This window comes from Hylobates moloch, unplaced genomic scaffold (assembly GCF_009828535.3).
Source record: "Hylobates moloch isolate HMO894 unplaced genomic scaffold, HMol_V3 SCAFFOLD_1, whole genome shotgun sequence".
In the NCBI taxonomy this organism is placed as follows: domain Eukaryota; kingdom Metazoa; phylum Chordata; class Mammalia; order Primates; family Hylobatidae; genus Hylobates; species Hylobates moloch.
Genome location: NW_026652276.1, coordinates 101,685,513 through 101,701,651, shown reverse-complemented (window position 1 = coordinate 101,701,651; position 16,139 = coordinate 101,685,513). Strand labels below are relative to the sequence as shown.

Genomic DNA, 16,139 nt, shown 5'->3' with positions numbered 1-16,139 from the left:
CGCTTTTTTTTTTTTTTTTTTTTTTTTTTGAGACAGAGTCTCGCTCTGTTGCCCAGGCTGGAGTGCAGTGCAAGCTCCGCCACCCCGGGTTCACGCCATTCTCCTGCCTCAGCCTCCCGAGTAGCTGGGACTACAGGTGACCACCACCACACCCGGCTAATTTTTTTTTGTATTTTTAGTAGAGACGGGGTTTCACCGTGTTTGCCAGGATGGTCTCAATCTCCTAACCTCGTGATCCGCCCACCTCGGCCTCCCAAAGTGCTGGGATTACAGGTGTGAGCCACCGTGCCCGGCCTAATTTTTGTATTTTCAGTAGAGACAGGGCTTCACCATGTTGGCCAGGCTGGTCTCAAACTCCTGACCTCAAGTGACCTGCCTGCCTCCACCTCCCAGAGTGCTGGGATTACAAACCATGAGCCTTAGACTTTGAAAAAAAAATTTAAGGCAAATTAAACATTTCCACCTTTAAAATCAGAAGACTATCACTTTATAAAACTGTTGTGAAATTAAATGGGAAAAGTATATAAAAATGCTTCCCAAAGTGACAGTAAATGTCAAACTATATTACAATATTTCATCTAAGTGTGCAATTTAAAAAATCTCATCTTCCCGGCCGGGTGCAGTAGCTCATGCCTGTAATCCCAGCACTTTGGGAGGCCAAGGCGGGTGGATCATGAGGTCAGGAGATCGAGACCATCCTGGCTAACATGGTGAAACCCCGTCTCTACTAAATATACAAAAAATTAGCCAGGCGTGGTGGTGGGCGCCTATATTCCCAGCTACTCCGGAGGCTGAGGCAGAATGGTGTGAACCCAGGGGGCAGAGCTTGCAGTGAGCCGAGATCGCGCCACTGCACTCCAGCCTGGGCAACAGAGTGAGACTCCGTCTCAAAAAAAAAAAAAATCTCTTCTTCCCAGTAAGATTTTAGTCAATGCAGAAATTTAGAGACCAGATGTAAAAAATTCATACCAAAAAGTACGGTAAGTTTTCCATTGCGGTCCAGACGCGTTTTGCTCATCATTTATTCACACACACACACACACACACACAATTTATTAATACACACACATTTATTAATACACACACACACACACACAGCCAGATGATGAACAGAGAAAACCAAGATCAAAATGCAACAGGGTACCAAAAAATGAAAGTAAGAGGTAGTTGTAATTCACTCAGCAAGTGTTTTTGAGAATCTACATGCCACAGCTCCAAATAATGTCAGTAGAAATATATTCTATGTAAGTTTTAAAAATTTAATCTGTTAATGATAGCTTTGTAGTTCTGCCATATTGTTTTTCCTTCCTCAATAAACAGATCAAGTTCCAAAAATCTGAAGTCTTTTTCTACATGGCCAGCAAACGATGAAAAACAAAAACATGCCTGCAAGTGGATCACTTGAGGTCAGGAGTTCGAGATCAGCCTGGCTAACATGGTGAAACCTGGTCTCTATTAAAAATGCAAAAATTAACCAGGCGTGGTGGTGGGCACCTGTAATCCCAGCTACCAGGGAGGCTGAGGTAGGAGAATTGCTTGAATCCAGGAGGGGGAGGTTGAAGTGAGTTGAGATTGCACCACTGCACTCCAGCCTGGGCAACAAAACGAGACTGTCTCCAAAAAGCCATCTTCCAAATTGGTAAATAATCCCCGAGGAGGCCAGAAGAGTAAGAAAATACAGACAAATGACCGATGTGCTGAAAAATGGTGAAGCTGGGTGTACGGGGGTTACTGTACTATTTGTCTTTATTTTGTATGTTTGAAAGTTTCCATTAGTCAAAGGGAAAAAAAAGGCAATCACTCCAAAGAAGCATAAGGGAGATGGGCCCTGCCTCAAATAAGCCGGCATCGAGCCTACCCCTGCTTCAACCTCATTTTCCTTCCTAGAGGACAAAGGGCGATGGGTGCCTTTTGAATTCTGAACATGTATACGTAATACCTATTCAAACAAATCTTTCAAAACTTTCAAGAACACCCCGTACTAGTGAGGACCTTAAACATTATTCTTAGCTAGTTTTCCGGCAATTCCCCTCTTGGGTCTGTCTTAACGTACAAATTGTGCCTGAAAGATACCAGATGCTCCTCGACGTACAACTCGTTTATGGGGACATGACCCTCCTAAGCAGAGGAGCTTAATGAATGCCTACTGCTTTTGCACCATCGTAAAGTCGAAAAATCATCAGGTTAAGGTCAGGTGCAGTGGTTCATGCCTATAATCCCAGCACTTCAGGAGGCCAAGGCGGGCAGATCACCTGAGGCCAGGAGTTGGAGACCAGCCTGGCCAACATGGGGAAACCCCATTTCTACTAAAAATACAAAAATTAGCCGGGTGTGGTGGTATGTGCCTGTAATCCCAGCTACTTGGGAAGCTGAGGCAGGAGAATCGCTGGAACTCAGGAGGCAGAGGTGGTAGTAAGCTGAGATTGCGCCACTGCACTCCATCCTGAGCAACAGAGCGAGACTGTCTCAACAAAAAGAGAAAAGGAAAATCATTAAGTTAAACCATCTGAAATCAGGGACCATCTATACCCACATCAATATTATTTACAATATAAATTTGGAAACAGCCTAAATACTAAGTAAAAAAATAATTAAATTATGATATATCCACAGGATTATTCAGCTACTGAAAATAACGACAGAATATCATTGAAATGATGTCAAGTGAAAAAAGCAAGGTGCAAAAGAATATAAACTAGAAAAAGACACGATGGAAATATCCCTGCATGTGAATCATTATGGTGATTCTTCTTGTCATTTTCCCCCGAAATTTCTAGCATCCTGAAAGGCCACCAACATTTTTGTCTTCAGTAGTCAATCCCATTGTTCACGGCCTTCCAAAGACTACAGACTCCCTTAAACAGGCATGGCATTCCAAAATCCAAGCTATTCTAGAATATTCCTTCCCCACTCCCTTGTCCCCACTAGCTTTCCTCGCCTTGGAATGCTCTTTTCTGTTGTTCGTATTCTCCTCTCCTGTTTGTTCTTCTCGCCTTTCTGGGTAGGGTCATTTTTTTTCAACCTAGTAGGAAAAAACTTCCAGTCTTAACCTCTATTACACAGATACAAGACCCAACGTGAAGGTTTGAAAATAATAACTTCTATTCTCTATAGCAGGGGTCCCCAACGGGCCCATGGCCTGTCAGGAACCTGGCTGCAGAGCAGGAAGTCTGTTGCTCCCCACTGCTCGAATTACCACCTGAGCTCCGCCTCCTGTCAAATCAGCGGTGGCATTAGACTCTCAAAGGAGTGCCAACCCTACTGTGAACTGCACACGCAAGGGATGTAGGCTGCACAGTCCTTATGAGAATCTAATGCCTGATCATCTGTCACTGTCTCCCATCAACCCCAGATGGGACCATCTAATTGTAGAATAAGCTCAGGGCTCCCACTGACTCTACATTATAGTGAGTTGTATAATTATTTCATTACATACTACAATGTAGCGATACTAAAGTGCACAATAAATGCAATGTGCTTGATTCATTCCCAAACCATTCCCTTACCCCTCACCCCCACCCAGTCCATGGAAAAACTGTCTTCCATGAAACGGGTCCCTGGTGCCAAAAAGGTTGGGGACCACTGCTCTTTAGCCTACCCAGGCCAAGCAGGCCCTTACATTTAAAACATACTGCCAATGAGTATGGGGTTATCTGCATGGCTACTATGCTGCACCTCCACTGCAAAGACATGCTCACTGCTTCATGTTAGATTGCTACAAAAGCAGTCTGTATAGAAACAGTAAAAAATTCAAGCTGATTTCTACATTCTTAAAGAACCAGCACCATAGGCATTTTGTTTCCCAGATCTGGGTTTTTAAAATATGGTAACTTAAGAGTCGTATGAGTAATTCCTTTCAGACAGCTCAAGAAATGTAAATCATCTCTATGGCTTCAAAAGAAATCTGGCTTTTTAAAGCCTTCCCCTCGCTCCCTTAGCCATTCCTCACTTCCCTGCCCACGGCAGCTGCTCTTCATACTCAGCTTGCGGCAGGTTGGGGGTGGATCAGTGACTCCTCTTCAGCTACTGTCATTACATGTTCAGCTGGCCACTGCTGTCACTGTCATACTCCCAGCTCGGACACTCCTGCTCAGAGGAAAGCTGGGTACGTGGGTCCCACTCACCAAAATGGGCTTTCTCTCTCCAAAGACAGGTACCCTTCCAAAGGTTAAGAAGCCCAAGAGTTTTATTTGGAATAATTTTATCGTTTTAATGTTATGTTAAAAATCTATATTATGTAAGAACACTCTCTTTCCTATTCACAACCAAAGCTTTTTTTTTTTGGAGACAGAGTCTCGCACTGTCACCTAGACTGGAGTGCAGTGGTGTGATCTCGGCTCACTGCAACCTCTGCCTCTTGGGTTCAAGTGATTCTCCTACCTCAGCCTCTCTCTAGTAGCTGGGATTACAGGCACGCGCCATCATGCCCAGCTAATTTTTGTATTTTTAGTACAGATGGGATTTCACCATGTTGACCAGGCTGGTCTTGAACTCCTGACCTCAAGTGATCAACCCACCTCGACCTCCCAAAGTGCTGGGATTACAGGCGTGAGCCACTACACCCGGCCCATAACCAAAACTTAATGCCATGCAGCACATATTAGTAGTATTCAACTCAGGTAAAGAAAAATCTATTTCTGTAGGACACACACTTAACAAGTGAAATGCTGGGAGCGATTTAACTAAGACTTCACTAGTTCTTTAAACAGAAAGAAAAGACTTACACACATGGTCTTTTAAGATTTACAATTTTTATTTTTTCTACAAAACCATGGTAGCAAACCAATTATTTATAACTATTTACCTTAAAATCAAAGCTTTCTTTTGGGAATTTTTTTTCTTTTTTTCAAGATGGAGTCTTGCTCTGTCACCCAGGCTGGAGTGCAGTAGTGCAATCTCAACTCCCTGCAACCTCCGCCTCCCAGGTTCAAGTAATTCTCCAGCCTCAGCCTCCGAAGTGGCTGGGATTACACGTGCGGGCCACCACACCCAGCTATTTTTGTATTTTTAGTAGAGACAAGTTTCACCATGTTAGTCAGGCTGGTCTCCAACTCCTGACCTCATGATCCGCCTGCCTCGGCCTCCCAAAGTGCTGGGATTACAGGCGTGAGCCACCGTGCCCGACTCAGGGAATTTTTTAAATCAGTTTTCGTGTAACTAATTTTCTACCACTCAAATTCATAAATTCCTTTAGCAAAATATCAAAAATTTCAAGATTTCTACAAATGACAATTTTAAGTAAAATAATATGTTTTGGTAGTTAATCAAAATGATAGCTGACACCTAAAATGGAATTTGGGGAAGATACAGAAAAATAATTCTGAGAGGAGAGGCCATAAGGCAGCTGGTATTGGTAGCCTTTGTAGAAAGGCAACATTTAGCTGCATTATAATTATAGACTGGGCTGGGTGTGGTAGCTCACACCTGTAATCCCAGTACTTTGGGAGGCCAAGATGGGCAGATTGCTTGAGTCCAGGAGCTTAAGACCAGCCTGGACAACATGGCAACACCCCGTCCCTACAAAACAAAATACAAAAAATTAGCCGGGTGTGGTGGCATGCTCCTGTAGTCCCAATTACTTGGGTGGCTGAGGCTGGAAGATCGCTTTAGCCTGTGAGGTAGAGGCTGCAGTGAGCCTGGGTGACATGCTCCAGCCTGGGTGACAGAGTGAGACCTTGTCTCAAAAAAAAAAAAAAAAACAAAACCAAGCAATCAAACACACACATAATTATAGACTGGAATATCTGGTAAAACACTAAGCAGCTTTCAAAAGAAGGCAAAGAGAAGACAACGTTTTATATCATTTAAAAGTGGTATTTCCCTTTGACTACTGAACATAGAAAGTGGTCCTTGTGGCTGGGCACAGTGGCTCACGCCTGTAATCCCAGCACTTTGGGAGGCTGAGGTGGGTAGATCACCTGAGGTCAGGAGTTCGAGCCCAGCCTGGCCAACATGGTGAAACTCGTGTCTACTAAAACAACAAAAATTCACTGGGCGTGGTGGTGGGTGCCTGTAATGCCAGCTACTTGGGAGACTGAGGCAAGAGAATCACTTGAACCTGGGAGGCAGAGGTTGCGGTGAGCCGAGGTATCACACCACTGTCCACTGCACTCCAGCCTGGGTGACAGAGCAAGACTCCGTCTCAAAAAAATTAAAATAAAATACAATAAAATAAAATAAGGTTAGGACTGCTGATATTGGGAGTGGGCAAAGAAGGGAAAAGTAACTACTTTTCCCATCCAGCTCCTGACAGCCGCAACGTATTGAATGTCTTGTGCTGGCGTCCCATCAGTTGAGAGCCTCATGCTGCAGGAGCTCCCCAGTCTCAACCCCGCATCCTGCTCATTAGGAAACCACCACCACACAGGCGGCAAATCACTGATAATAAAGGCAGCCTTGGGGCTGAAAACTAGAACACCAGCAAAATTTCCATAATCCCCAAAGAGTTAACGATTTGCTCAGATTTCAAGTAAATTGTTCTTATTTATTTGGGTGAACATTATACAGTGTTCAAGTTCCATAACTTTTTAAGTGGAAATACAGTACAAACGTAGCTAAAGCTAATTCCCTTTTTTCAGTTCAGACGCTTGGAAACGAAGACAAAGGGACAGATAATTATCGCTGGCTGTGAGCTGTTGTGGGCACTCCATTATCGACACATTCCTGAATAGGTAATGGCCTGCTGAATTCCAGCCAGCTGTAGTCCAGACCAGCATCACTTTTTAAAAATAACCACTTTCTCTCTTCTTGAACATAGGTGATGGCTGCGCAACACTGAATGTACCCAATGCCACTCAACTGCACTTGAAATCTGATGTGACTATGTTAAAGTTATGTTACACAACTTTTACCTCGATAAAAACACATCGTTTCCTCCACTCTTTTCAATAATTTAGAGATTGGCTTAATAAATAAGGCTTCCCTGAGTACAAGAGATGAAATCCTACCCAAGGTTTGCGGTTAATCCAGGACTGCAATGAGGATGAACATTTAGCGCCATGTTGAATCTCGGTAGAATTCAAAAGACACATAGATTTCCAAAATAATCAGAAAAAGCACTTAATATCCGCTTCAGTTACTGTGAAGGCTAACACATGAAAGGCAAGCTGTATGATCTGTATTCTTTCCACGCCCAAGAAGAGAACAATTCAACCCACATGACTTAGAATAATGGTTGGCAGAACTCCACCTCTGAAGAGTCTACAGAGGTACCATTACTCCATTAGTGATAATAGCTATTGATCTCCTGGAAGAGCTGGGGGGAAATGGAATATTTAAGATAGAAAGAATTTGAAAGTCTATTGATCCCACTAGGAAGATTTAGAAAAATTACGATAGCCTTTTGCCACCTTTGCCCTCCCACCCCTTGAGTTAAACTGCTTAACTCAGTAACTTCAACAAAATTAGTAATCCTGAACCTTTTCTCCCCCCGAGGCAAGTACCAGTAGCCTACTTAAAATATTAACTTCTCAAGAGACTATTAAAAGTCAAAGGACAAGACAGTATTGTCTAATACGTAGGATACATCTAGGTGTTCACTCTCCTTCAATACAAGACTAAACATCTATCTTAAAAGACCTAACATTCCTCTTTCCTTCTTTTCAAAATACTGCACAATACAGTATTTCTGTCCTGGTTACCCACATAGAACTACCATTCTGCACAGATCCCAATAGTGTTAGCACTAGGATAATTTCAGTAAACTCAAATTTTAATCCCTCTATCAACAGGATGATTTCAGCCTTAAAAGAGAGCTCACGTGAGTGGTAAGACTGGTTTCTTTCTCTGCAGTTTCCAAATTCTCCATGATGACTTTTATAAACAGGAAGAACATTTCTCAGGTAGCTGCCATTGTGGAATACCTACTACATTTCTTACTGAATCCGCACAACTTTTTCAAGTATTGTCCCATTTTACAGATGAGGAAAATGAGGGACAGAGCCTATTTCCTTAAAGTCACGGGAAACAGATTTGAAAAAAAGGTTTTTATTTTACAAACTGTTCTTTCCTCTATACTGTGAAGGAGCAGAAGCACAAATCTAGTAAAAAACAAACTTCCCAAATCTCGACTTAAAAGGCTTTGGAACGGGTTTTCATTCCCTACTAGTAACTGAAAATGACTCAGTAGGAAGTCATCATTTTTTTAAGGTTTTTATTAAAACCTGCCAAATTAATTATCTGCAATAAACACAAGTATACATCCCATCTTTGCACTAGTGTCATAAACTATATTCTTGTTTAAAATTTCTACTTTTATTCCATAAATTATCGTTTAAAATTTCTACTTTTATTCCATCATTGCCCAGTATTTTAAATAAATGAGATGAATGTTTAAAAATACAAAAAAGCACCTTATAAACTTTTGTGAGAAAGCTAGCAATAGGTTGAACAAGGCCTAGCCAGAGGTCACAGATTTGCATGTCTAAGGGTAAATGATATCCTTATTTTTTGGACTAATTCTTATCTGGTGGAATATGAAGTGCTCGATTCCACCTGGCTTATCAGCTAATTTCTGCATTACCTTGGATAAATGCCATTTGCACACTCCCTACCAGCCCTTAGGTGCATTGCAGCCTCTGTGTCATTGTGTGTGACATCACTTGGTTGCTATGGATATAGGTGCGAGGTCACTCGCTTTCCTGTGGAACTAGAAATATGGAAAAATTAGAAGAGTCTAAATAACACGAACTGAAGATATTTCCAATACTGATACCTAGTAGAAGTGCAACTTACATCATTTAAGCATTAAAACCTTGTAAGACAGCGACTGTGGCCGCAGCAGTATTCCGAATTTCAGAATCAGTTCTCTTCTTTAATAAGACAAAAACCTTTCTTTGTTAATATAGCTGGTTTAAATATAAAGGTATCGGCATTGTCATCTTTTGAGAACCAGTAAAGTTATTCAAGAATTGATCTGTAATATCAATAATGCTTCATTTAAAAGATGTAACACGCAAGGTACACTCCAGTATCCACTTCACAATGGAGATGAATTTGAAAACCTTTGTTACATAAGGCAGGAAATTAAATATTAAGACAGTGGGGGCCCGAAATCATTAGATTAATTTTCTACCTTTCATTTCATAATGTTCAATACTTCCCCCTCCTCTAATATCAAACTGGTTGATAGCCCATTAGATAAATGTGGTGTTACTGACAAAATGGTGCAATACAGGGAGGAATCTGCAACCCAGACAAAATGCGACAACTGGAGATCGGTATTCTCTTTTCATCAGCATGAAGATGTACTCGCTTAAAAAAAAAAAAAGCCTCAGATGCATCTAACAACCAAAAATTTTTAAGAAGACTTTTTCCCCTTTAAAATAACTCCTCCCAGCCTCCACCCAGTCTAGGCTCTCTGCAATATGACAAATGCAGAATCTTCTGGAATGACTTGATACTGCCTCTCACCACGGCTTTGTTTGCACTATCAGATCAGACAGAATATTTTTTCCCCCAACTTATAGGAATTTCAACAGACGCGTGCCTGTATTCAAAAAAGAAACGGCATGTCACACGGATCGAACCAGTCAGCTACATTCATCACCTTTTATTTTACAGGCAATACCTACCCTTTTCAATACAAAAACATTAGGGAATAAAATGGAGATGACATGTTGAGAATGATCAATGAAAACGCTAGCGAGACAAACGTTCCCCCTTCCTAAAAGCCGGAGGACTTGCTTTGGGGGAATGGAGAAAGAAGAGCCTTTTGTTAAGAAAAACGTGAGCAAGGTGGTTTTGATTCTGCATCACGGAGCTCAGGTTTTCAAGAGACCCTATACAATGTTTCTGGGAAGATTCTCAGGGATGTGTCGGGACAGAAAGTGGGGAAGATTTGGGGGGGGCTGGAGAGGTGGAAAACCGGGAGACCCACTGAGTGAATGGGAAAGGCGCCGCCCAGACACTAGGGAAGAGAAAGAGGAACCGCATCCATGCGGTCCCCCGCCCCCACGCCCAGGCTGGGAGGAGGGGGGAAGTGGGGCACAAAGGATGCGCACGGCTCCCCGCTCGGGTCCCCTGCACCCCTAGAGCCGCGGGGGCCGGAGACGCCGCTCCCAAGTCCATCCCCGCGGGACCCCGCCCCGGCCCGCGCCCGCGCCGGCCCTGAATGGCAGTGCCGCGGGGCCACGGGGACTCCGAGAAGAGGCCGCGTCACAGCCCGGGTTCCCGTCGCCTCTCGGGACCCTCCCCAGCCCCCCTCAGTGAGCGAGACGGGGCGGTCACCCCGCCATCGCGACAGGGCGACGAAGCCCCGAGCCTTCCAAGCCAAGGACCGCGTCTTCGGAGGGGCAGGGAGCGGCGGGGGGAGGGGAGGAGACACTCACGTTCTTCATGGCCGCGGCCATGTCGTCGTAGCGCTCCGCCTGCTCGGCCAGCCGGGCTTTCTGCACCAGTTGCTCGCGGTCCACCATCTTCGCGGGGCTGGGTCTGGCCAGAGAAGGAGGAGGACACTGGGGCGGCCTGAAGGGCTTGGAGGGCGCGAGTGGAGCCCAAGTGCCGGAGAGGACCGACCCACGGAGCGAGCGGCTGAGGCGGCGGCTGCGCGGAGAAGGCGGCTGGAGCTGCGACCGCGGGACCGGGCGCGAGGCGGCTGCGACTGCTGTGCGTGCCACAGACGGACAACCCCCTGCGGCCCCGCCCACGCCGCATGACGAAGGCAGGCCCCGCCCTCCCGTCCGCAAGCCCCGCCCAGGCCCCGCCCGGGCCCGGCCGCGGCTAGAACTCCCCGCTCCCCAGCTCGGCTCACTGCGCGTGTTCCGGGCACCCAGTCCTTTCCCACTGCGCCCCCACTCTCCTCTTTTTTCACTTCACTCCCCAGTTCCCTCACCCCAGCTTCTCCAGACGCCCCCTTACCCTTCCCCCTTGAGCTTCCCGCCCCACCAGGCCTCGGACGCATGGGCCTCTGGGAGTTGTAGTGTAACCTGCGGTGGACTGAAGCGTTGAGGAGACCAAGGACAAAGGGGCGGTCAAGACTACAACTCCCAGCGGACGTAGCGCGCAGGCGCAGGAGGACGGGGGGGGGGGGGTGTTTCGAATCCCGAGGCCGCTGGGGACCCCTGGCGGGGATCAGGGCTGCATCAGTCGCTGCGAGTGCTGATTCACCGTTCCGCCCCATATTCTCCGGGAAATTACGAGAGGAGGAGGCAGGAGCCTCGGTCCTAGACCCTGTTTGCGAGATCACGTAGCAGGTCGTGGTGGGGGAAGGACAGGAGGCGCGTCCATTGTAGATCCAGACTCTCAGTGTGGTGCCTGCCCGCGGGATGGCTGAATTAAGGGGCCAGACCCTGGGGACTGTAACCTCCTCCCCCTACGAGCTTCCACTAAACCCCCCACCCCACCTTGAGGCTCTTGGGCCTGAATAGGTGAAAACATGGACGAACGACAAATACCGGCTGGCCACAGTGGTTGATTTCCAGAAAGGATGCAGCTGTCTGCTGGCTGACCCTGGAGAACCCCTTCTTCCTCTCCAGGGTGGAATGCTAAAGATTCAGTTCAGCTACCAGGAGCCTACTCCACGTCTAACTGGGCTGCGTCTAGGGCTTGGTTGTCCAGCTCTTCTCTCCCCTCCTAAGACATACATACCCACCGAGGTCACGCTGATATATTCTCGTTCATATTATTCCACATAACTTGCAGATAGCATAGGTGTTTTTGCTTTGTTTTTTTTTTTGTAGAGACGGGGGTCTAGCTTTGTTGCCCATGCTGGTCTCGAACTGCTGGGCTCAAGCGATCCTCATGCCTCGGCCTCCCAAGGTGCTGGGATTACCGACGTGAGCCACCATGCCTGCAAGCCCGATAGTTTTGACTGCACATTTTATTTACTTTATGTATTCAACAATTATCTATGAGAAGCTACTGTGTTCCAAGCCCTATTCTAAGCCACGAGGTACAGTAGTGAACAAAACAGACAAAAATCCCTGCCCAAGAAAATAGATGAGATATGTACAGTGTGCTAGAAGTCAGTAAGGAGTGAGTTTTGAGGTTGCAGTGAGCTGAGATAGCGCCACTGCACTCCAGTCTGGCGACAGAGCGAGACTCCGTTTCAAAAATAAAAAATAAAATAAAAAGTTTTTTAAAGGCTGGGCACGGTGACTCACACCTGTAATCCCAGCACTTTGGGAGACCGAGGCAGGCGGATCACAAGGTCAGGAGATCGAGACCATCCTGGCCAACATGGTGAAACCCATCTCTACAAAAAATACAAACAAACTAGCTGGGCGGTGGTGCCCACCTGTTATCCCAGCTACTCGGGAGGCTGAGGCAGGAGAATCGCTTGAACCCGGGAGTCGGAGGTTGCAGTGAGCTGAGATTGCTCTACTGCACTCCAGCATGGGTGACAGAGTGGGACTCCGTCTCGAAAAAAAAAAAGAAGTGAGTTTTGGCCCGGCACGGTGACTCACACCTGTAATCCCAACACTTTGGGAGGCCGAAGCAGGTGGATCATCTGAGGTCAGGAGGTCGAGACCAGCCTGGCTAACGTGGCGAAACCCCATCTCTACTAAAAATACAAAAATTAGCTGGGCATGGTGGCGGGCGCCTGTAATCCCAGCTACTTGGGAGGCTGAGGCAGGAGAATCACTTGAACCTGGGAGGCAGAGGTTGCAGTGAGCCGAGATTGTGTCATTGCACTTCAGCCTGGGCAACAAGAGCAAAACTTTGCAATCTCCCCATAATACCCTACTACTGGCCATGGTCTCACCTGTTCTTGACTTACTTGTGACCCCGGTGTGTCCCCCAAGGTTAGGGCTGGAAAAAAAAAAAAAAAAGAAAGAAATGACCTCTCATCTAAACTGTAAAGCCATGTTAATATATCGGAGCTGTTAGCAGACAATGTTCTAAAGACAGCAGAGAAGTTTCGTTCTCTGAGCACTGGAGAGAAAGGATTTGGTTATAAGGGTTCCTACTCTCTCTTTTTTTTCTTTTCTTTTTTTTTTTTTTTTTTTTGGAGATGGAGTCTTGCTCTGTAGCCCAGGCTGGAGTGCAGTGATGCAATCTTGGCTCACTGCAAACTCCATCTCCCGGGTTCAAGCGATTCTCCTGCCTCAGCCTCCTAAGTAGCTGGGATTACAGGCGCGCACCACCACACCTGGCTAATTTTTGTATTTTTAGTAGAGACGGTGTTTCAGCATATCGGCCAGGCTGGTCTCGAACTCCTGACCTCGTGATCCATCCGACTCAGCCTCCCAAAGTGCTGGGATTACAGGCGTGAGCCATTACGCCCAGCAAGGGTTCCTACTTTCACAGACTTATTCCAGGGATTATGTGTCAGGGTGGTAACTTCACACATCATAATGGCACTGGTGGCAAGTCCATCTATGGGGAGAAATTCGATGACGAGAACCTCATCCTGAAGCATACAGATCCTGGCATCTTGCCCATGGCAGATGCTGGACCCAACACAAATGCTTCCCAGTTTTTCATCTGCACTGCCAAGACTAAGTGGTTAGATGGCCAGCATGGTGGTCTTTGGCAAGGTGAAAGCAAGCATGAATATTGCGGAGGCCATGGAGCGCTATGGCTCCAGGAATGGCAAGACCAGCAAGAAGATCACCATTGCTATGGCCAGGCACGGTGGCTCACGCCTGTAATCCTAGCACTTTGGGAGGCCAAGGTGGGCAGATCACTTGAGGTCAGGAGTTTGAGACCAGCCTGGCCAACATGGTGAAACCCCCGTCTCTACTAAAAATACAAAAATTAGCTAGGCGTGATGGCAGGTGCCTGTAGTCCCAGCTACTCCAGAGGCTGATGCAGGAGAATCGCTGGAACCTGGGAGGCAGAGGTTGCAGTGAGCTGAGATTGCACCATTGCACTCCAGCTTGGGCAACAAGAGTGAAACTCCATCTAAAAAATAAATAAATAAATGAAATAAAATCACCATTGCTGACTGTGGGCAACTCTAATAAATTTGACTTATGTTTTATCTTAACCACCAGACCATTCCTTCAGTGGCTCAGGAGAGCACCTATCCACCCCATTTGCTCCCAGTATCCTATCATCTTTGTGCTCCTGCTACAGTTCCCTTTGAGTCCCATGATTTTCTTATTCCCTTCCATGTCTGGCTGGATTGCACAGTTAAGTTTGTGACTACGAAATAAAAACTAAATAACAACAAAAAAACAATAAGAAATGAAAAATAAAATAGGAAACATGAAGTGTGGATGAGAATCTGGAATAAAAGAGTTTCCTGGCCGGGCGCGGTGGCTCACGCTTGTAATCCCAGCACTGTGGGAGGCCGAGGCGGGCGGATCACGAGGTCAGGAGATCGAGACCACGGTGAAGCCCCGTCTCTACTAAAAATACAAAAAATTAGCCGGGCGCAGTGGCGGGCGCCTGTAGTCCCAGCTACTCGGAGAGGCTGAGGCAGGAGAATGGCGTGAACCCGGGAGGCGGAGCTTGCAGTGAGCCGAGATTGCGCCACTGCACTCCAGCCTGGGCGACAGAGCGAGACTCTGTCTAAAAAAAAAAAAAAAAAAAAAAAAAAAAGAGTTTCCATGGGGGAATATTGCAGGCTCTATGCCAGATGTTGGAGGACCCTTGTCCTCAAGGAATTCAGAGTGTGTTAAGCACTGTAAATATTTTGTTTAAAAAATAACTTCTTTCAGGCTGCATAGGAAGAGGTTCTGAAAAGCTTCTCCAGGGAGTTTGGTAACATTTCCAACCCATCCTTTAAAGGATTGTAGGATTTGAGCACAGGCAGAGGCACAGGTAGCAAGACTCAAAGGCAAGTTCCTCCCTGATTTATTTATTTATGTACTTATTTTTTAGAGGTGGGGATCTCACTACGTTGCCCAGGCTGGAGTACAGTGGCACGATCATAGCTCACTGCAGCCTCCAATTCCTGGGCTCAAGTGATCCTCCCACCTCAGCCTCCTGAGTAGTGGGGACCACAGGCATGCACCACCACACCCAGCTCCCCTGAAATATTTATTGATAGGCAAAGAATCTGATGTATCTGGTGTCTGAGTGATGGGTAAGGGGCTGGGGATAGAGTCACGGGCCAGAACATGAGGGGCACTGAATGGCAGCCCCAGGAGTTAAATTTTTATTCTGAAATTAATCGGAAGCCTGTGAAGAGATTTTAACAATGGCAGAAAATGATCAGATTTGGGTTTTGTCTTTTTCATCCTCACCTTGGCTGCTCAGTGCTCAGCAGAATACCTGGCACATGATAAGTACATAGAGAGAGAATAGGAAATAAATAAATGAATATGGCCGGGTGCACTGGCTCACGCCGGTAATCCCAGCACTTTGGGAGGCTGAGGTGGGCTCATCACCTGAGATCAGGAGTTTGAGACCAGCCCTGTCTCTACTAAAAATACAAAAATTAGCCAAGCGTGGTGGCACGTGCCTGTAGTTTCAGCTACTCGGGAGGCTGAGGCAGGAGAATCGCTCGAACCCAGGAGGTGGAGGTTGCGGTGAGTCAAGATTGTGCCACTGCACTCCAGCCTGGGTGACAGAGTGAGACTGTGTCTCAAAAAACAAAAAAAAAGGAAAAGAAAAACAAGAAATGAATGTGGCTGTAGTCCTAGCTACTCAGGAGGCCAAGGCAGGAGGATTACTTGAGGCCAAGAGTTCGAGATTAGCCTGGGCAACATAGCAAGACCTCATTTCTACAAAAAAAAATGTAAAAATTAGCTGGGCATGGTCATCACAGCTATTTGGGGGCTGAGGCGGGAAGATTGCTTGAGCCCAGGAGTTGGAGGCTGCAGTGAGCAGTGATCACACCACTGCACTCCAGCCTGGGCAACAGAGCAAGACCCTGTCTCTAAAAAAAAAAAAAGAAAGAAATGAATGAGGGAAGAAAGTGCGCTTTGGGGAGACTGTACTGGCAGGAGGTGGAGGAGATGGACTGAGTGGGGAGAGAGTCTAGAAATAGTTTTCTACCCCTCCTCCAACATAAGATCTGGCCCGGACCCTCTTCTCTTACCACACCACCCAGCAAAATGCGATCCTGCTGGTGAATAAACCCTCCCACTTCCTTCTGTCTCTTGCATGAGTGTTCGCCAAGTCATTCCTCTTCCTTTCTTTTCCTCCCTGCAGGGCAGGCCTGAGCTCCTCTGGCCCCTGCATCACTAGTCCGTGGGAATGAGCCCTGACTGCCAACCTGGGTTGCCCACATGTGGCTTAAACGGGTC

The 16,139-nt window shown here is 46.4% G+C and overlaps 1 protein-coding gene across 1 annotated transcript in view; it reads right to left on the bottom strand.

The window, feature by feature from the left end:
* YWHAG (tyrosine 3-monooxygenase/tryptophan 5-monooxygenase activation protein gamma) overlaps positions 1-10,627 on the bottom strand; it is a 32,227-nt gene extending 21,600 nt beyond the window's left edge. The window contains exon 1 of the mRNA XM_032756244.2: positions 10,329-10,627. Within this exon, the coding sequence (XP_032612135.1) occupies positions 10,329-10,415 (87 nt within the window). The 5' untranslated portion in view covers positions 10,416-10,627. The remainder of the gene's footprint in view (positions 1-10,328) is intronic.
* Between the last annotated feature and the right edge of the window lie 5,512 nt (positions 10,628-16,139).